This window comes from Rutilus rutilus, assembly GCF_951802725.1.
Source record: "Rutilus rutilus genome assembly, chromosome: 24".
Lineage (NCBI taxonomy): Eukaryota > Metazoa > Chordata > Actinopteri > Cypriniformes > Leuciscidae > Rutilus > Rutilus rutilus.
In genome coordinates, this window is record NC_140228.1 from 19,178,488 (window position 1) to 19,201,393 (window position 22,906).

Consider the following 22,906-nt stretch of genomic DNA (forward strand, 5'->3'; position numbering starts at 1 on the left):
AAAAATGTGTCTGTTACAGTCTTTCTCCCCATTATTTCACAATTCAAAGCCTAGAATAATCCTTAACATACTAAAGCCAGACTAATGTATTCTCACAACCTAATCACACAGTGTGCATTAAGTTCCTGAATTTAAACTTGCTTCAAACGTCCTTCAATTTCATGTAGGTTTGTTATACCACGCCTGAATAATTAGCCCATAACCACAGAAACAAACAGAGTGTCGTCTTGTGTCAAAGTTATCAATTTTTTTTTAAAAACTACTGTGCGCAGCTTTGGTCTAACGGCTGCAGTGAATCAAGCCCTCATCATACCACAAGACTCAAGCTTGCAGATGTGTGATTTGATCAGGGCAGGGGATGTGCTAGATTTGTAATAATTACGTTCTTAACATTCAAGCTGACTTTGTCCCCTCTTCATGTAATGCCTGTAGGCTGAAAAACGGCCCTAGTGGTAAAGCGCTGGGAGGTGTTCTGGCCACTTCCTCTTGTGCAACACTTCCTCCCATTCACGACAGACTTCAGCTTTCCATTGTGCTTGCTAGCTTCACCCTTACCTTGTGTCAGTGTAGACCATATAGTGCTGTTATTTTACAAACCCTAACCCTACTAGACATCAGTGTGTAACATCCTGCATCGTTTGTGCTAAGAATGTGGATTATGCTCAAATCATGAAGTTTGTTGAGAAGAGTGTTTTATAATTTTTCTAAACAATCAAATTAATGATTTTTGCATGGTTGATAAGAAAACACACACACACACAATTTAAGAAGGGACCAGAGCCATGTCGAGACCAGAATATCATAAAGACTACTGAGCTCATTTGACTTGGGCTAGCAAGAAACCATCCAGAACACACTAGCAACCACCTAGCAACTTTCGAGAACACCCAACTGCTACTTAGAAACACCTTAGCAGCAACCATCCAAAACACATTAGCAACCACCTAACAACCATCCAGAACACCCTAGCAACCACTAAACAACATAAACATCCAGAACACCTTAGCAACCACCTAGAAACCCATTCAGAACACTTCATCAACCAGTTATTGACAGCCTACCAACCAACTAGCAAGCAACAGCCCAATAATCATCCAGAACACCTTGGCAATCACCTAGACCTAGCAACACCCTACCATCCAAAATGCCCTAACAACTGAATAACAATGCAACAGCATAAATCTGGTTTATATTCATATCCTGTTTTTTTTATATATATATATTTATATATATATATATATATATATATATATATATATATATATAAATTATACCATTCAGTTTCTTTAGTGGTTCTTGAATGTCTTTCTAAAGCAGATGTCTGAATTCTTTCTCAGAAGCACTAAAAGAACGATTTTTAAATAAATATAATTTAGTAACTTAAAATTAAACCAACATCATGAAATTCCTTACAATCCTTTTGTAAGCTTTTATTCACTATGAAATTAAAAATGTAAATGTAATATAAAATGTCAACTTAGTTTTAGTTCATTAGGACACTAAATCAAAATCAAAACAATACACACCATCCCATGTATTCACATGGGCTTTTAAAGAGTTAGATTACACAAAATATTTTGTCATCATATATTTCACCCATGTCATTTCAAATAAGTATTTTATTCATCTTGGCTTCTCCAGGCTTGCTGCTCTAGTCGGTGTTACCGGTGTTACAACAGTACACTGATTACATTCAGAGTCACAGCACAGTGCAGCAGGAGTCAGATTTCACTTATCACATGACAAGAGGGATGCAGTGTTGCCAAGTCTGCGGTGTTCCCGTGAAATTGGGCTACTTTCACACTGTTGCCGCAGGTGGTTTTTGTAGGTAAAGTCTCGGAACGAGATTTTTACCAGGAGATCCATCCCCCTGGAACGCCATTGGGCTAGTTTTGGCCATGATTGGGCTAGTTTTGATTAGCAATTGGGCGGGGTTTATTGTGTAGACCTGACAACTCTGGAGAGATGACTGACAAGACAATGGCAGAGATCTAAATTTCGTTCGGATCGAGCTCAATCGGATCGATTAAGGTATTACATGAAGGCTTTTCACTCCGATTGAGCCGTCAATCCGATTACTAACGGATTATTTGGTTGCATGTAAACGTAGCCAGTTTACAATTAAACGGCTTCATTCATATGAGCTATGTTTACAGTGCCTTGATGAACTTCTTCCTCAAAGTTTTAGTTGTGTGGACTTTGAATGGAGGGACAGAAATCTCTCAGCTTTCATTTAAAATACTTTCATTTGTGTTTCGAAGATGAACATGATTAAATTCATACAGGATTGGAACGACATGAAAGTGAGTAATTGACAGAATTTTCATTGTTGGGTGAATTATCCCTTTAAATCTGAATAAAACATTCAACCTATTCTGAGAAGTGTGAAAAGCAAACGTCACCAGAAAAACATCCAGGGCTCTCTAAAAATGCTTGACAAACTAGCAACTGCGAATTCCTGACCATGTGTAATGTTACTCTTTGTAAAATACTCTTAGCTTGACAGATTTGTCAGAAGGTCAGATAAAGGCAGTTAAAACTCTGCTTGCACAAGAGTCATGTTTCCTTGAGAGGTGTCATCATTCCATCCCTCCTAAAACACATCTGAGGTCAGTAGGTTCAAACTGGCAGTTTCTTTGCCACTGAAATTGCAAAAATGTCCATTTGCTCGTTTCACAATCTTCAGTCAGTCTAACAATAATCCCCAACATGATAAAAATGCTGAAAATTGCTCAGTTTAGATCCAGCAATGAGAAAATGTAACTCAACAGAGCAGATCAAGCCATGAAAAAGAGCATGCCTAACCAACCATGCTGTATGTCACGACTACACATTGGTTCGGTGGTCAAACAAAGGGTTGCAAGGACATGGTCATCTTGCTTTAATAAAATGGAAACCAGTTCAGATTAGACAGATAAGACGGATTCACTGGCATTGTTGTGATGCTTTATATTTAGCTAACAAACCATCATTACAGGATATAACACGATTCTATCATGCGTAGACAAAGATGGATTTCTGAGTAAAGAAGGCTGCTGAGTGGTAGAGGAAGTTTTTAAACTAACAGCTCCAGATATGGTCTCTAGATCTCTACAAAATCTAAGAGAATGTAGATTTAGATAATTTGCATGCATGGATCACTACATGGGAAAGTCTCTGAGGCTTATCTAATAGATTTTTATCTTTAACTAAGTTGGCACATTGGGTGTGTTGGTTAATGGGTTTAATGGGCCTGTGCTTTAGGAGACACAGTCTAGCCTAAAAAAACCCACATTAATGATGTTAAACGTTAACCTTGCCTTCTTGCTTCCATACTGAGAGTTGAGGAAATGGTCTATATAATATATGCTGTGACATATAAGTTGGCCTATACAAAAATTACACCCAATTGAGTTAACAAGCCTGTTCATTTCCATTAGCCTAAACTCTAACAGATAAACCAGGCATCCAGCACAATCCAAATATCATCCAACATCTGTTCATTCCTAACAATGTTGATGGAGAACAGCAGCGAAATCCAGTCACTGCAATTAGCAGAGCAGTGGGAAATGCTGGAGTGCAACTGGACCATCAGCTGCCCATTGTGTCGATGCTTTGAGAGCATGCTCTACTCTGCAGGACAACTAGATCTCACATTAGAGTGAAAATCATTCAATGGACTGCCAGAGGCGTAATGCAGATCATGCTTTGTGAGCTTTGCATGGATCACATTTTCTCTTGCATGTCTACAGCATTACATACATGTAAACATTATGAAGCCAAATACACATACTAAGTGTTATGGTCTATGTATGCAGCATATTTTTCTTCCACAAGGAAAATTGAGAAAAAATCTTTTGTAATGGTAGATAGATCAAAAATATTTTAAAAAATGCTTTGCAAAGCACACCAGTCTTGCTTTATTTGCTCTCTAAAAGACAACACAAAACATCTCTAGTTTCTTAGCGCACAATTCTCTTGAAATACTTACTGTATAATAATAACAACAACAACAATTATTATTATGCATTGGTGTCAAACTAACAATGAGCAACAATTTTTACTGTTAATGTTGATTTACAAATACATTTTGTTTTTACCAATTCATTAATCAATAATACATGTTTGATTCATGTCATTCATATACACACACACACACACGTTAATGTTTATGAAAAACAGACAGCAGGGTTTTAACGTCTCTCCCAACATTTCCTTCACTCTGAATATTCATTTTCACCCTGAAATGTCACATTACAAAAGTAAAGTGCATTACAAACGGTGTTCAAGTCTAAACACACACCATATAGAATATATATTTTTTCCCCATCCTGAGTCTCAGTTTTATGCCAGCATACTAAATGAATCATCTCCATCATTGCATAAGCTCATTCCTGTGGATGACTTTATAATCATCGTCACTTGATCGAGCCTGGGAATGCTGCGTTACTATGGCAGCTGCTGAGATTCTGACACCCTAAAGGTCTAATGAGAATTCAGAACTCAAAAACACGGAACATCATACTTGGAACGTCACCAAGGCAACAGCTTGGAACCCCTTGCTGTGAGGGGCTGGAGCTCTGGGAGAGGACGGGAATCATTATGCCTTTTATTCGACGAAGTGAAGCTAATCACTCTGGAAATTGACTAGTTTAGTTTACATAAGAATCACAGTGTAAACGCTACTGAGTGAGTGAGTGCAACAGAAGGCAATTTATTAGCATAATACAGAGTTGGCAAATCCCATGAAATAATATAATTAGTGGTGGTGTTTGCTTATAACATCACTATACCTACTGGTCACATTTACACAGTAAAAAAAAATATTTTCTTAAGTTGTATACAGTACCTGTTAAGTTTGGAAACATTACATTTATTTGTTTTTTTGCAAGAAGTCTCTTAAGCTCACTGAAAATTCAGCTTTATCATCACAGGAATAAATTACATTTTTGAATAGAAATATTCAATTATTTTATACAATTATTTTAAATTAAAATAACATTTCACAGTATTCCTGTTTTTACTGTATTTTTGATTAAATAAATGCAGCCTTGGTGAGCATCAGACACTTCTTTTAGAAACATTAAACAATTGTAAGGTTTTAAAAATGTTGACAATATTTTTGGATTAGGTTTTAGAAGAAAACACTATTTCAGTCTTTGTACTTCAAAATGTAAAGTTTAATTTGCTTCATTGTAATTACTAGTGCTCAAATACATAAGTAAATTTGAATGGAAATTCCAAAGTAATATGTACTGTATTTTGTCATCTAATCAACTGATGCAAAAAAACTGACAAATGCAAATAAAATCTATGCTACTTCATAGCTGAGAATTCACTCTTTTGACATTAGAATTGGTGCACAGAGAGAGTCCACTATCAGGTTTGCCCAACACAAGTTTTTCCTCAACGATTTAGGAGACCTTCCTTAAGGAAATAGATTTAACTAACCATGGTAAATGATACATGAACATTCAACTAATAAGCCAACTTTATTATATTATTTAGTTTTATTGGTAGGTACAAAAGAGAGAGGACATTTTTTTTTTTTTTATTAAGAGTAGAGTTGCACGATTAATTGTTAAAAGATTACAATCTCGATTCAAACACCCACGCGATCTTATTCCTAAATGCAGATCCAGCAGTCTATTTAACCTTTGTCAAGTACGATCACAGCAAACATTCAAATCTGCGTTCGTGCTGCCGATGATCCAGAGAGCAGTATCATTATTTCTGTGTTACAATTATATAAATCATCAGAGGTACCGGGATAAAAGTTTATAGCTCGGATATAAACACTGATGTCTATGGTAGCGATCAAAATACACTAAAAATCACCTTTTCAAAGTAATTTGATGCTTCACATAAAGATTGTATACATTTTTCAAGAGATTTGTACAAAAAAAATAAAAAATTATAATTATGAGTGAGTCATTGAATCATTCACTCAAACAGATTTAAAAAGTAATTCATTCAAAGTAAATATTATTTAAATAGAATAAAAGCAATTAACATTTTGTCAATTTATCCAAAATGTAACTCAGGGGGAAAAGGATCAAGAAATGATGCAGCCGGATTTAATCCTGTGCCACTCGTTTGAGCGCCACAGCTCATCTTGGAAGAATTACACACAGATTGCTGAAGGACAGAAGGATTTTATTCACTGTGATCCATATAAAATTGGCCTAAAATCTAGCCAATATTAAAGAGTTATCTAAAAAAAAAAAATAAAAAAAAAAAACATTTCCAGGAAGCTGAAATCATTTACAGAATGGTTTCTTCTCTATGCCTGCGGTTCAGAGAACAACAATACAGATGATTACTATTGCAAACACATGTATATGAAATGGAAATGGAAAATCAGCATCTCTAATAATTTCTCTCATCGGCTTGTTTCTGTCCGGTACGGTACTGTTACGGTACAGGAATAGCTCACCCAAAAATTTTAATTCTTTCATTTATTCACACTCATGCCATATGATTTACTTCAGCAAAACACAGAAATTCAAGTCATTATTGACTGAAACTTTCACTCCATCACAGAGTTTAACTCTAAAAGCAAATCAGGATGGTATTCCAGAAAGCAAGGTTATCTTACTGTCAAACGGTAACCTCTCGACTGATTAATCCAAACCTTGCTTCCTCAAGGTATGCTGGTTCCAAAACCGCGTCTGGGACTTAGTTCAGCCAACCCATGGTTGAGTATGTTAACGGTTAACACACAAGACATTATCAACAGAGCGACGAATCACCATGGAAACGGACGCTAAGAAAAAGGGGTTTAGGGGTAGGTTCAGAGTTAGTACCTAGTTGTTACCCAGTTATTGTAATTACTATAACAAGTACATAGTATATGTACATGTGGAACAGGACTGTAAAATAAAGTACTACTTTTTTTTTTTTTATAGAAATACATGATCTATAGCATAAAAAAACTTCAATTTTTACGGCAATGTTTATTATTCAGATTATTCGCTAAGAATTGTGTTTTTTTTTTTTTACCACCATTCTTCAAATAGGCTACCCCAATGCATATCACAATTGATGAACTCACATACAGAGTGCACAGAGTGCTCACAAACAGTGTTGTGTGTTACTGGCCACTGATTTACTCAACTTGCGTAAAATGCAAAACACATTTCTATGGATGTATTGGATATAATTCGGCGCGGTGATGAACAGCAATGCATTGTTACAGCAATGCTGTAACTGCGGTTGCCTATGCTGCTGTCGTGTTCTTCGCTGGATGAAGGTAAGTTGCACATTGAATTGTGTTGGTAGACCATAATGTTTACATTATGTAGTCATTCACTCTGGATCTGTGAACTGGATCAACCGATTCATTGAAATGATCTGATTCAAATGAATTATTTGTTCACAAATCGAACACAAGAAAAGAGCAGATATCAAGTGAATAATGACTTTTGGTCTGTTTCTTTCCATAAAGACATACAGCTCAGAAGTCACATGGTCTACTATTTTGGTAAAATGCTTGGTGTCTTTTTTGAAGCTTAAAAGCTCTAGTCCTGTTCATTGTATAGTTGCATGGAAAAAAGCACCCAGTACATCATACAAAATGTTGTCCTTTTGTATCCCACAGATGAAATGAGGTCATATGGGTTTGGAAGAACATGAGTAAATGATGACACAAATTTTGGGAGAACTATCCCTTTAAAGTGCAGAAAGTACACACAACTGCACAGGCCTAAGCCTACGCTAACTGTAGGCTTTTATTTACCCAAGACAGACCTTGTCTAGAAGATAACAAATGCAGAGAAACTGCTTGCAGTGGGAGGTTGAGTCATCTAACAACATTATTTACTGCCTTCACAATTACTGTCTTTACCCCCCACACCCCTAGTGCTGTCTATTTGCTTTGACCCGCACTAAAACAGTGTGGTTACTGTCCCTGAAGGTGAAATCGAAGAGGTCGGTGAGACAGCAGTATGGGTTAGAAGGAAGCTGACATAGCAAATATAAGCACAACGAACAGCTGACAAAAGCAACAGTAAGTAGAGACACGCTCACATGCACGTCATCCGTAACGGTCCTCAGTATATTATATACGACATAAGAAAACCTTTTGAAAAATGATCATCTACGTTTCTTACACAAAGCATTTGAGTACCAGAGAAAGCATGTGTACCTCTAAAACCTCAACCTGGATTAGGGTGACTCCTAAAATGGACCATAGAATGAAACTGAGTCTGACAAACGCTTAACTATGAAGATTATCTTGCAAACAACTGAAGCAAAGCAACTGGTTCCATTGAACAGTCAGTGGTGTACTAATATTTAGTTGAGTGGAAATGATACGACCAAGAATCAAACAGGTTGAAACTCATGTTCTCTTAGGTGGACTGTGACTGTATCCTGATGATACAGAATGAAAAACCAATCAACAAGGTGTGTGTTATTAAATCTCCTGATGATAACAGATCAATAAGCACTTAAACACCTAGTGAGGCACTTTCTTCGCAATATGACCAATACAGAATCAATGGGTGTTGGATTTTTTTCTTCTTTAAAATGGTTTCACGTTTACCCTCAAGTACATTGAAGTTTGAAATAAATAAATAAACAAACAATGTACTTTGTAGGGCAATCTGAAAAGTTAGCATAACCGCTGCTCCCTCAACATCGTTTTTTGGATTATTACAGAACGTATGCTCTGTGATTTGCTATATGTGTGGTTTTAAGTGTGGTTATCATGAACTAAATGTATGCTACTATGGAAGACCAAGGGTAAATTTTAATAGTACTCAAACAGTCAGAATATTAAAATTTTACCATTTAAAAATGAGCTGTTACAATTTTTACATGTCACTGTTTTTGTTAATAAACAGAAATTTACATCTGCATCCTAACACAAGCTACTACTATTACTGTCAACTCAAGCTACTCTCAAATGTGCATTTTTAAGAGACAAAACATGTAATATTATTAATATTGCAGCCTGCACTGAAAACTGTGCTGAAGATACGTGTCAAAGTCAGGCAACACAAACACAAAGATTTGGCATTTATCGTAATAAATTATTATCAATATCGACTGATATAAAAAACATTTTATCGTGATCATTTTGTGGGCCATATTGCCCAGCCCTAATACCCGGACAGTTAAAACTGCATTTTTTCCCTTACATTTTATGGTTTTAGGTTAAATACTTTACTTAAGTATTTAAGTATAAATTTGTTTTATTTTTACAAATACTAGCAGTATTTTTACATACTTTTACATTACTAGCTAAAATTATTTGATGAAACATTCTAGTAAGTGTGAGTCTTTATAGGGACCTCACAATCCGAGTCACGATCCAATTCCAAAACCATTCTTGATCTACTTTTTATTAGTTTACCGACTTGAAAATCTTAAAAAATTTTCTTTATTTAACTACGTATGTAATTAGAAGTACTTTTTAAAATAATTACAAAAGTATAAAATACAAAAAAAGTATTAAAACAAATGTTTTAAGAATTTAAAACAAACTAATATATAGCTTTAAAACAAAAGCAAGAAGTAAATTAAAAAAGAGGAACAAAGACACATTACAGCAATAAACAAAAAGTGCTTTCAGAATCTGAACGTTTTCTAGTCAAGAGCAGCGAGTGATTTTTCTCTCTCACATCTTTACTGTTGTTTGATTATTACTAATGACATCATCGACAGCGGGAAATCTAATAAGCTGCATTCACACTAATGCAGATCTCTTTTGAAATGTAAGATGTTTTTGTCCTGTCTGTTTAATCTCAAGACATAACTGACTGTGTTAACGTTAATTCCGCATCATTAAAGCATTTTGAGATGCAACTATAGTACATTTAACCACATTTAGTACGGAGTCGCACACACAGACACGTACACAAGCACTATTCACAAAGCGAAGTGAGCATTTGAAATTTTAAGCAGCCTTCTGTCAGTAAGTTTCATATTTTTTATATATAAGCCTGCTGCATTACAAACTACATAAACGATGCCTCCGTAGAGCATTTGAGGAAAACACCAGCAGGTGAGACTGCACACTGCAAGCGTAACATGTCAAGCAACTGAAGCAAATGAAGCCAGCAAATGTCTTTGTAATTCTCTTCAACCTTTCTGAACTTTATGAAAGATTATTTTATGCCAAGTTCGAGTGGTGTGTGAGGAATTGGAAGCAAGCAGAATAGGTTTCTAAAGCACACACGCGGTTAAATTCTCAGTATCGATCCAGAATCGGTGGAGAGAGATTCACGTTGCATCGATATTTTTCTCCCACCCCCAGTAAATTCACACATAAATGTTCAAATGTCTTAACGCAGATTAGTAAACCTTTTCTTTTGGGCAAAAGAGTAAATGTGAAGCCCTGGGGTGGACCATCTAAAACCAGCCAAAGCCTCAAGCATGAAGAGTCATGAGCTGACTAATAAGGCAAAAACAAGCTTGACTCATATCCTCTTTAGGCCCTGGGACACCTCAGACATCACCTCAGACAGCAGTCACTATGCTGCTTTTATTCAGCTGTATTTAAGTCACTCATGTTTTCTGACTGAAAGCAGAAAGTCTAGTATTCTGCTTTACTGAAGATTGGCATGTTAAAGGCAACAGATGGATATCGTTGGGTTTCCTTCCCAACTGTTGGCAAGTCATCTGTGCCAGTTGCCCTGTTCAGCCATCCTCACCATGGAAACGAGTGGGAGGAGACGCAGTGGGCACACAATATATGTAGAGTGTCAAAGTGACACAGCCGAAGTGAAATCTGAAAACAGGCTCATTGTTGCCAAACAAAAGAAATGACAGAACTGCAATTTAATTGGGCAATTAAACTCTAATTTCCCATTTAGCAATTTTCTGCAGGTCTGACTTTTACCAAAAACATTTAACTAAATCTACAACATGACATTTTATATTGTGTCTGTATTTTTATCTTTAAAGTCATGAATTGGCATCTGCAACATTTAACTTAAGAAATGTATTCTTTTTTTTAAGGAATACAACACAAGGCAGGGCTTAAATGTGTTCACCAGGATTTGGTTGGGTTGTGAAAAATAGTCTATAATAAAATTGGTTTAGATTTCTCTCATCTCCAACCGTGCAGCTTTAGATAGACCAGCAGAAAGAAGTTGCTGGAAATTGCCGTAACTATAATTACGAGGTGGCAAACTGTGACTTTCAACCCGGAGCTGTTTACGTGTTTCTAGGTCAATGTATCAATGATGAAATGAATCTGCAGCAGTCAGGTGGTACAAGTAAGAGCTCTGTAAGTAGTTTACGTTCAATATTATTGTAATGTTATGTGCTTTGAGACATGAGGTCATTTAAAGCCGTCTCTCGTCTTTGCAGACTCTGCTGTTCATGTCTTCTGGAGGAGGAGTGGCTTTGGAGAGCGTTCTGAAGGGAGAGTGGGACCTCATGCTTTCAAAGCTTGCTATTGCTAGCCTCTCTGAAATTGCCTACCAAAACAAACACGAAACACTAAAAGGATCACACCCTGATTTTGATGCATCCGCCCCAACATTCACGTACACGCTATGCATGCAACACACACAGTGAACGACTATGGCATAATCTGCCGATGTACAGTACCTGCCGCCTGAAAGTATGAGGCCATCAATAGCCGCTTTTCCACTGTCGGGCCAGTGCGAGTCATGGCTTTCAACGGGCCGGGCTGGGCTAATAGCCTCAGACCTGTAGCACCGAGCCCAAAACCATGCTGCGCTTCACTAAAACCAGCCCGTTACACACCTCTCTGGAACAACGTCACACAAACTCATAATTTCACCCAGAAATGGAAGTTTTATCAGAAAACTAATCAGAAAGAAATCACTGGAAACTAGTGAAACACCTCTTAATGTTGTGGCGGTATTACCATCAAGAGGTGCATCAATTTTTGGTCAAGATCTTGTGGCGAGTCAAGCACGCTGTAAAATCTACTCCAACACATCCTAAAGACTTTCAATGAATTAAGGTCTGGACTCAAAGGTGCCATTTCATGTGTGAAAAAGATTCTTCATGCTCCCTCCCAACCATTCTTTCACAATTTGAGCCTGATGAATCTTGACATTGTCATCCTAGAATATGGCCATGATGTTCCAACATAGTCTTTTAAGAAACAAAAAGCTGAACACTTCATCAATTAGGGTTAGAAGAACTGTTGCCAAACATATGACATCCTAGAAACATAGCCTAATCAAAGCAATAATGATTGACTCTTAAGCATTTGCCCATTTAAATCCAAACAATCCAAATCCAAATTTTGTTTTGCAAGGCAGTGAATTTATTCATATTTTGAATCAGTTTTTATTTTTATATTTTCCATTTTTATTTTAATCTTAGTTAAAGGTAAAGTAATAGTTTGTGTGTGTGTGTGTGTGTGTGTGTGTGTGGGGGGGGGGGGGGTTACAGTTTTTATTCATTTCTATTTCATTTTTAGTTATTTTAGTACATCAAGTTAAATAAGAATAATGAAATGTTGCCTTGGCAACTAGCTTAGATAAAATTATTTTATTTCAGTTAACCATTATTTTATTAGTAGCGATGGAATTTTTTTGTATGCTTTTAGTTTTGGTTACCTATAATAACCCTGAGTGGAAGAGAGATTGCAAAGTTCACGCCTCCTTAAATCAATAGTAGTTGGAAAAAAAACTTATTTTCTTTTTCATTTACTTTCAAGCACATTTGTGTGTGTCTAATGTTTTCATTTCTATTTAACACTTCAAAATTGAAATTTTAGAATCCCGATATGGCAATCAAGGGAAATCGCACTACTGAGCTCAACAGTTACTGGTTGACATGTGGAGACATGACATTAAGACAGACATTACATGCTTCTGCAAGACAGAGTACAGAGATCACCTGAGGTTAAAAAAATCTATTCAAGTCCACAGGGGCATTTATATGTGCTTGTGAGGCTTAACAACACATATCAGTTAATGACGTAACACTAAAACATCATTCAACCTTCAACATTCTTTAAAAAATATCTACAAAACGTAAAAAGCATTACTAGACAAGCACACACATACAAAATATGATGTTCATTTCCAGTGGTAAAGGCCAATGTGAGGTAAAACAGGAAGTTTCACGAGCCAGTTCAGAAGAAAGATTAGCTCTAACAATAAGCTTCCTTATGTCTTTCATAGGCAAATTCTACAGATTAGCACTCTTAAAACAACAGGCCTACAGTATTGAGAGATCACACTTATCCCACTATAAAAGTTGCTATGGTTTAATTAACTAAACGCCCAACACATAATTCTTCTTATAAAATTGCTTAAATTAATGTTAAAGAAAATGAGGAAAGAGTACACTGCTTCAATTACAAAATGTACATCGGCCATCACCGATTTGTACACTGCATTCTTGTGAGAGTTTTACAGCACCAATCCTTCACTAACCTCCAAACTACACAAAACACTTTTCTTAGAACTAACATTCTTACTGGAATGAAAAGATTAGCAATAAGTGCCAATTACAATAATGTATGCACACTGGGGCTTGTGAAATAAAAAATGGAGTACAGTGACTGTGGGTGCATCTGTTAGCTTTGAGGACAACTATATAGTGCACACCTGAAATTACACTACAGTCAAATGTTTGGTGTCATGTTCTTTTTTGTTTTTGAAATCTCTTACTCGCCAAGGCTGCAGTTTAATAACAAAAAAATACAGTAAAAACAGTAATATTGTGAAATTATTATTACAATTGTACAATAAGCATTTTCTATTTTAATGCATTTAAAATGTAATTGATTCCTGTGATGGCAGATCCGATTTTTGCATTTAACTGATGCATTTAGTTTATTTTATGAACAAAGTTCAAAAGTCTCTACTGTCAAAAATCTAATTTAATTATTGAAGTATTTTAAGTATTTACTTTATTTTCTTTCTCACTGATTGCGAAGGAAGTGTCTCAATGTATTTTTGTTTGGTCAGTGACAAACTACTGTATATTTAAAAAAGGGATCAGCTGTCCCAATGCAATTTCCTGTTTCAAGTGGAAATGCATCAACACCAAAAAGAAAACAGAGCTCATCATCATACCATTTCATGGGGTCTCTAACAATAAAAAATGATTCATGAGCTTTCCACAAAAAAAAAACAGGTTTGAATTCACTTAGTTTCGTCAACAAAAAAAAATAATTCTAAGGAATTTCCACTTGCAGCTAACCTGCAGATAACAATGAAATATGCACTGCGCAAATATTACAGCTGATAGTTTAGCCATGAATCAAGAGCACAGGGAGCAGTATAGTTTAAAAACCCAACCACTTTAAAGGGGCTATATGTAGAATTCAGAAACTGCAAGAAACTAAACGTGATTTAAAGTCCCCATACTCGCGGACAAAGTTCTTTTTCGTTCTTCGCTTAGAGGTAAAAAGAAGTACCTTTTCAGCGATATACTGTTAATGAACATCCTGACGCCGCTCACACTGCTAAGAGCGACGTTTAGATGAATATGTAAATATGTGCAGCGCGCTTTCATCTCAATAACAAAATGAACAATAAAAATTACAGTGGTGAGAAAACAGCAGTTAAGAAGCATCTGATCATAGTGATGTGGATATGTTTGCACAAGCTCTGCAATTCAATGGCATCATGTCGACAGATCACGTAATTAAATTAAGGCACTGTTAGGTTAGTTTTTATTATAAAGTAGCCTATATTTAATACTATAGACTATAAACATCTGGCTATAGCCTATATCAGACAACAGTCTGAATTAATCCCTTTTCTTTACATGACACATTGACATTACAGTGCATGGCTCTTTCGGCATTACCCTGAACACTGTAAAACCGTCCTGAGTAATACATAAAAATCAGTCTACTACAAGCTTTAAATGACCTAGGGAGTCTGGGTAGGTCTCGTATTAATAACAAGCTGTTCACACACGGACAATGAAAAAAGCAATTAATACATGAATTTATTTATTATACTGTATATAGTCCCTACAGTTAAGGTCAAAATTCATTCAAAGCTTCTTCAATTGTGGACTGTTAAATACAATTGTATACCATTAATCTAAATGCTTACTAAGGCAGTCCTCTCTCAAACAAGCTAATGGTCACACCTATCACTTCCACATCAGATACAGAAGCAGATTACGAGTACCTTTATTCACGAAATCTGTCCGTTAAACAAGCAGACCCACAATGTTTACACCTCATGGTCTGACATGCAGGCAAAGCAAAGCATGCTATGCCTGAAACCTGGTCCAAGTTTTGGAAAGAAGCCTTGATCAAGTGACTTGATCAAAAATAAAGTAAAAACAGTTTTCTATTTGAATACATTTTAAAATATGTATTACTCATTTATTCCTGTGATAGCAAAACTACATTTTCAGCAGCCCAGTTGCTTCAGTGTCACATGATCCTTCAGAAATCAGTCTAATAAGCTGATTTGCAGCTCAAAAAAATAAAATAAAATTCTCATCATCAAAGTTAAAAGTTGCGCTAAATACGTTTTGGAAACCGTGAAACTTTTTTTTTTATGATTCTTTGAGTAACAAAGAAAAGCATTTATTTGAAGACTATTTTTAAATCTTACTTCTGAACAATTTAATGCATTTTTGCTGTTTTTTTTTATTTTTATATGCGTCTATATTGTGCAAGATTATATCCATCATCACCAAGCCCATTATATTTTTATCAAACTTACCTAAATGATGATACATCCAATTTACTCCCTGCACAACAGTGATATAAAATGCAATCCCAGCAGGCAACATTCTCCAACACAAGCAAACAGGTTACACATTAAGAAAAAAAAAATAAATCACAATATAGCTATGACTTATAATGTAGGCTAAGTGTGCAAAAACTGTCAAAAAACACCACAGAGTCTTCCTGTATGCTTGACTTCAAGCCTCACCTACATACCATAAAAGGAAAGAGAGGTGATCAGATGTTAATCGAATGATATGAACGCAGTAGCTCCACATGAATAACTATCTATTGATGACAGATATTTATCCAATGGTATTCATTTGGAAATGCCAGCGTAATACATGAGGAGGTTTATAAAGTGCTAAGACTATATTCATCATTTTGATTTACATACCAATAAATACCTACATCAAATTAATGATTTTAATAAGCCAATCAAACAATTCTGACATCTTAATCAGTTTGGAAACAACATGTTTTGCAAGTACTTTCATTAAACTGCATATGGATAAATGAGCCCTACATTGAACATTTAGTGCACTGCATTTGAACACTAGATTACAATATACAGTAACCACTTGGAATCTGTGCAAAAGCATCAGATGGACCTTTGACTAATGAATTTTCACGATTGGTCAATACTTTTCCAAATAATTTTATATTAGACATTTCTAGCCAAAGAAATGTTGTAGACCTGAGCATGACCAGAAAATGTGCAGTTAGACATTTACATGTGTTTTTTAAGATACAAAATAAAATTCCATGACGTTTCCTTTCCTATCAAATTTTTTAAATATCCTGATATTTCAGGGTTTTCCATGACAATGGAAACAGAACAGCAATAGTATCTATTTCTGCTTATGAAAAGTGTAAACCCTGTGTTGCACAATGCATGGCAGAAGTTCCACAGCATTGCATTGTATGACACAAATCTGCTTTACTTCTTTCCACCCATAAATGCATTTTAACATCGTCATACAATAATATTTCATTTGTTCCTGTCTATACGCTTTCAAACAACGGATAGCCACGGGTGCCATCGTGCTGAAAGCACACGTACCGCTCAGTCACATGCTGTACTACAGCAACCATGCATTGAGTTATGAATATACACAATAAAGCGCAGTACGTGCAGCATAAAGATATAAGAGTGGAACGAAAACGCACCTTTGAATTCGAAGCAATGAGGGAGAAAACGTATGGAGTCCAGGTAGCACACTATAAGCTCCAGGGAGAAGGCTTTAGATCTCTCTCTCTCCTTCTCTGTATCTGAGCCTCTCTCGCTCTCTCGCTCTCAGCTGTCTTACCGACTGTTATTTCCGGGTTAATAAAACGTCATTGTGTTCTTGCATTTTAAACCAAACGCTTAAATCAAGCACCACACATCATCATAAAATATGAAAACCAAGGACATGACTTTAAATTCTATATATTCTCGTGTGCATTAGACACGCGAAGATTTGTTTTAATATAACTAAAGTTAATGTAGTTGTTTCAACACGCCCCCTGCCGGCCAACGCTTATGCGACACACCTGACGGATGAACTCATTCCTGTTATGTAAACCTGTGCAAATGCAACAAGTTTTCTGTCACCCAATCACACATAATGTCATATTCACGTGACGAGCCATAGGCTACTTGAAACTTTGATATAATTCCCATCTACAAAATAATAATAATATTCTACTACCGGGCAAGGTTTCAACTAATAAAAGAAACATGGACGTTTAAATCTGAATGTAGGAATTTGTGGTAATCAAAGTTGCTTGTTTAAAATATACTTTTTTCATGCCATTCATTACATTTACAGCCATCATGTATTTATAAACATTTCAATAAAAAATAAATAAAACAACCTATTAAATAGTCAATCAGTTACAATAAAACAGTAGCAATGATCACACTTTTTTTATTTTTTATTACGACGCTTAATCCGAACCTGAAATAAAAGCATGAGAAATACATTATTTATTAATAGCTATAATGGAATAAAAATGGAGCTGGTATAGCCGCCACTGCCGTCAAGAAATAAAAAATAAATAGGCTAGATGAAAAATGACAGAAAGATTGTGAATGTTACAGTTATAAGGAAATAACAAACTATTTACTTTGATTTATGAAGAAGAAGAATTTTAGTAGGCCCATGTGTGTTGAGAGAGAATTATGGATATGATATTTTTATAATATAGTAAATTGTAGCTTTATATGTGGTCTTTATTTCAGCGGTTATTGATCACACCAGGACTCAATCACCATCATCCATAACTAATCCTTCCCAATTAGTTACTATATAAGCTCCACTGTGGTTTGAAATCACGCTAGGAACAAGGCATACGTTTGAAGTTCTGTAGTTGTTGTCTAAAACTTTAATTACTTTAACTATAATATGGCCAAAGAAAGGATCCACATTAACTTGGTTATCATTGGCCATGTGGACAGTGGTAAATCGACAACCACTGGTCAACTGGTTTACAAATGTGGAGGAATTGACCATAGAACTATTGAAAAGTATGAGAAGGCTGCAACCCAGGTTAGTATAAACTTAAATTGCCTATTATGATGTTTAGGTGGTAGACTTTCACTTCTCTTTTTCTTTTGAAGATGGGAAAGAGTTCCTTCAAGTATGCCTGGGTGCTGGACAAATTGAAAGCAGAAAGGGAACGTGGCATTACAATTGACATTTCCCTGCTGAAATTCAACACTCAAAAATACACTTTTACCATAATTGATGCACCTGGCCATCGTGACTTTATCAAGAACATGATCACAGGAACCTCTCAGGTATTGATGCTATTCAGATGTTGACCTCTTGAGTGTTTATCTGGGTTTCTTTACTGGTATTACCTATACAACCTAGTTGAATAAAATGGCAATCTTTCTTTACTACTCAGGCTGATGCTGCTCTACTGATTGTCTCTGCTGCAAAGGGTGAATTTGAGGCTGGGATTTCTCGCAATGGTCAGACAAGAGAGCATGCTTTGCTGGCGTACACCCTTGGGGTCAAACAGCTCATGGTTTGCGTCAACAAAATGGACCTGACCGAGCCACCGTTCAGCCAGAAACGCTACGATGAGGTGGTGAAGAATGTTTCTGTGTTCATAAAGAAGATTGGCTTTGAGATTGGTGCTGTACCTTTCATACCTGTTTCTGGCTGGATTGGTGAGAACATGATTGCCCCATCTCAGAAGGTGAGGCCACTCTACGCACCCCATGAAGATCTAGACAAGAGTGCCTAAATCCTGTTCCTGGACTACTACCCACCTGTAGAGTTTAGCTCAAACCCTGCTTCAACATACCTGTCTGTAATTATCACATGCTCCTGAAGATCTTCATTAACTGGTTCAGGTGTGGTTGATCAGGGTTGGAGCTGAACTTTGGAGACTGGTAGATCTCCAGGAACAGGATTGGGCATCCCTGATATAGAGCTGCTGATCTTGATTGCTTGTATGTTCTGTTTCAGATGCCATGGTTCAAAGGGTGGAAGCTCAAGAGGAAAGAAGGCCATTCAAATGGTCGAACCTTGTTGGAGGTGCTCGAATCCCTACTTCCTCCAGTGCGTAATGCGGGCAAGCCACTGCGCCTTCCCCTACAAGATGTCTACAAGATTGGTGGTGGGTTAAACTGCCAAGTGGGCAAGGTCTCAATTTAAATCCGGATGGTTTGGATGGTACCCTTGACACATGCTATGCCCCCAGGTGTTGGCACTGTCCCTGTGGGTAAGATTGAGACGGGGATCCTGAAGCCTGGAATGGTTCTGACCTTCTCACCAGCGAAGTTGACTGCAGAGGTCAAGTCCATTGAGATGCATCACCAGGGGCTTCAGACTGCCCTCCCTGGCCACAATGTGGGATTCAACATTAAAAACGTCTCTGTAAAAAATCTTCGGAGAGGTGACGTAGCAGGGAATGCACAGCAGGACCCTCCGTCGGATGTCAACAGTTTTATTGCTCAGGTAGTTATGCTTGTTTTGACATTGTTTTGAGCTTTGGCTAACAAACTAGTGATTTAATTCTCTTGTGCATTTCAACAGATCATAATGCTGAACCACCCAGGCAAAATCAAGGTTGGTTACTCCCCTGTACTGGACTGCCACACGACCCATGTTTCCTGTCGTTTTGCTGAGCTGAGGGAGAAACTAGATCGGCGTACAGGGAAGAAACTGGAGAATTGGCCCCAGTACCTGATGTCAGGAGATGGTGCCACAGTCAAACTCGTCCCTAACAAACCCCTATGTGTGGAGAGCTTCTTTCATTATCCACCTCTGGGTAAGGTGCTGGATTTAAGTGCTCAAAATACTGCTGAAAAAAGCCATGTTTTAAAGTTACTTTTTTCTTTCTATCAGGTCGATTTGCTGTAAGGGATTTAAAACAGACTGTTGCTGTTGGGGTCATCAAATCTGTGGAGAAGGTGGACCAAGCCAAAAAGACGTCACAAAAAGCTCCTGTATCAAAATGAGTTAATCATTTTGTCCCTTTTATAATTTCTTTACCAGCAGTCTGGTATGTGAGCCAAAAGGTTCTCTTTAAGTTGAGTATTTTTGTATAGTTTTATGGAAACGCACTATGTTGCCTTAAAGTGAAGTCTTTTTAAATGTGTTGCTGATGTATTCAATTGTTTGAACAATGTGAGGCCCAATATGAGGTTTGGTATGGCTGTAGATTTAAAAAAAGCATTACTTTTTGTTGCTGGACTGCAAATAAATTTAAGTTTTCACTTCAGTTTGTCATGCTTGTGTGGTCTTGAGTCCACTTGGAGTTGCTGTAATCTGAATTGGTCACAACTTGACCATAATTGTTAAACAGGACACTTGAGACTTGGAGTCTTGTTTAACATGAAGCCATTTTATTGATAATGGAATGAGGAACATGTTTAGACAGTGGACACCGTCCTCAAAATCTGCAGTTTAAGACACCTGTAGAACATCACGCTTCTCCCATCTCTTCCACATATCCTAGGTAGGTGCAGCAAAAGGGGTTAATCTTTATTTCAGAGTTAAGTAACTCAAGTTGTAACTGTGCTAACTTTGACTTGAACTTCATACAATGCTCATTTAAGTTGATGGATAAACCTGACATGATAGAACCTTGATTTGTTGCCTCAAAGGATTGGATTGACCAAATTTCACATTAGAAACTGGTTGTCAGTCCATTAAAAAAAATTGAGCGGCTAATGAAACTGTTCTTGAACTATGGGTTACTGGCAACATGGATGAAAATGGCATATATTCCAATTAAAATACAGTACATCCATGTCTATCACTTAAATTATAACAACTATAAACTGAGTAAACGACTTAACCTATTTTCAAAAGTATTTCAAGTAACCAAGATCTCTCAAAACAATATTAATGACAAAGGATGACCTTTGTGGAACACCACTGGATTACAAAGCGCTGTCCTTCAGTAAGACGGTAGTAAATGTACTTGGATAAAACACTGATATGGGATCACAGAGGAACATCCTGTTCACACAGGTAATTGTGTAAGCATTGCAGAGGTTAATTATTTTACACTAGGTAGCAAGAACAAAGAAACAGCAAACACAAAATAACATTTCACTCTGACATGCTTTAGTGGTGTTAGGAAATGTGAAGGTAAAAAACATGTAAACGAAAACCAATGTAAAGTCCAGTTGTTCCATCAGGAAGAGAAGTCGACTTCTATCTGTCCCTGCTATAGATGATAGCAATGATGGACACATTAATAAAACTTATTTGAACAAAACTGGCCCCAGCCGTAACGTACTGGCAGGTAGAGTACAAGTTCACAAATTTACTTTTCAGACCAACACAGGTTTCTACATTTACAGAAAAAAATGATCACACACTCATCCTTGTGTGAAACACACACGCACACATTTATGTACAATCTTATATACAGAGATACAGTATCAGTAATAGTGGAGGGAAAGTGCTGGTCTTTTAAGTGGGTGCAGTCTAGCCGTTGTGCGGTAGGCTTTATAAAACGGTACGGATAACAGCGGTACAGTTAGACATTTTATTTACACTGTCTCTGACGATGGTAAGGTGATGTGTTTTTCATTGTGGTTCCATCTTAAAACTTGCATTGTTGATTCAGCAGCTAAGTCAAGTGCGTCCCATAGCCAGAGGTATTGCACTGGTTGGGAGGTGGAGAACCGACGTTTGTGTGTCAATCAGACAAGATATGAACAAAAGACATGGGAAATACACCTTTCCTCTCTGGTTGCCCCTCGATGTGCCCAATCTGAGGACAAAAAAGAAAGGTTACAATCATGTGGCTCTAAATAAAGTAAGGAAAAATAGATGAATATCTGAAAATGAACGCACACCAGAGGATTACCAATTCATTTTCAATAATTCAAAGGCCAGAACAATTCTGCTTGTAGCATGGTTAGCACATGTACATGTCCATTTAAAGAGTTTATGACGAGCAATTTTTCAGGTTTTCATCCTTTAAAGGTGCAGTCTTGTAAGAATGACAACTAGTGGTCAAAATAGGTACTGCAGTCCAAATTCAAAATATCGGAGATCGTCGTTTCTCCCGCCCCCTGCTCCTCAGACTGGACGGCACTCACACGGGTTGCCAGTTTGAGCACACGCAACAGGAACTAGCGCAATGGACAATGACAATTGGCAATGTGCAGTATCACAGACCAAAACAAAAACAAACATTCCAGCCTGGAAACGCACATTTCAAAGTAAAATAACTGGCTGTAGAAGTTTTTCAGAGAAACGAGGTCGGCCGTCTGGCAGTTTTTGTGCGTCGGCCGACTAAGTTTTCTCAGTGTTTTCCACACGGTTCCGCACAGTCGGCTGAAATTAGTCCTCGTTGGCTTTTTTCGGTCGATTCGACATGTTGAATCGGCGTCGGGCCGTCGATGACAGAGAGAACTCTGATTGGCTGTTCAGCTTAGTGACCGAGTCAGTGCACGAGAATAATAGCAAAACGGCGAGCAAAGTCAAAACGGTACAGATAGAAGGCTGTTCTAATGTAACGTCATCTTACCTGAGTGTTCCTTGGCGAATATTACAATATTAACATGAGCCGAGTGGAATAAAGAAAGTGTTTAGCAGGACTGATATTCAAAACGGTAAGCACGCACTGCTTTGTTTATGGTTTGTGTATCTGCAGCGTCGGTTCCCCCTTTTGAATGACAAATATAGATGAATATATCTTCAGAAATAGACAGTTGTCTCATTAACGCGCATTCTAGCTGACAGTCGGCTGTAGTTCTCTCGGTGTGTTCAAGTGCAGCTTTTTTTTTCCCGACACAGGCGATGCGAGGCGACAACACAGTCGGCT

The 22,906-nt window shown here is 37.1% G+C and overlaps 3 protein-coding genes across 10 annotated transcripts in view; 1 reads left to right on the forward strand and 2 right to left on the reverse strand.

Annotated features, from left to right (window-relative positions):
- The window catches only part of fam49bb (family with sequence similarity 49 member Bb), a 47,367-nt gene extending 30,302 nt beyond the window's left edge, over window positions 1-17,065 (reverse strand). The window contains exon 1 of one of the 2 annotated variants that reach the window (XM_084398636.1): window positions 16,790-17,065. The gene's annotated coding sequence lies outside the window, so the exon portion shown is untranslated. Of the gene's footprint in view, window positions 1-15,614; window positions 15,682-16,789 lie in introns of those variants that run through there. The other variant, XM_084398637.1, reaches the window with a different exon arrangement.
- Window positions 17,066-17,944: 879 nt separating this feature from the next.
- Window positions 17,945-20,406, forward strand: eef1a1l3 (eukaryotic translation elongation factor 1 alpha 1, like 3). The gene is made up of 7 exons (XM_084398646.1): window positions 17,945-18,153; window positions 18,225-18,404; window positions 18,515-18,811; window positions 19,084-19,234; window positions 19,319-19,575; window positions 19,654-19,888; window positions 19,966-20,406. Exons 1-7 carry the CDS (start codon window positions 18,010-18,012, stop codon window positions 20,076-20,078), a joined length of 1,377 nt encoding a protein of 458 aa, XP_084254772.1. The 5' UTR covers window positions 17,945-18,009; the 3' UTR covers window positions 20,079-20,406.
- A 37-nt stretch (window positions 20,407-20,443) lies between these two features.
- Window positions 20,444-22,906, reverse strand: part of asap1b (ArfGAP with SH3 domain, ankyrin repeat and PH domain 1b) — a 90,654-nt gene continuing 88,191 nt past the window's right edge. For all 7 annotated transcript variants that reach the window (XM_084398640.1, XM_084398643.1, XM_084398644.1 and 4 more), the window contains one exon: window positions 20,444-21,847. In XM_084398640.1, the coding sequence (XP_084254766.1) occupies window positions 21,773-21,847 (75 nt within the window). In that variant the 3' untranslated portion in view covers window positions 20,444-21,772. The remainder of the gene's footprint in view (window positions 21,848-22,906) is intronic.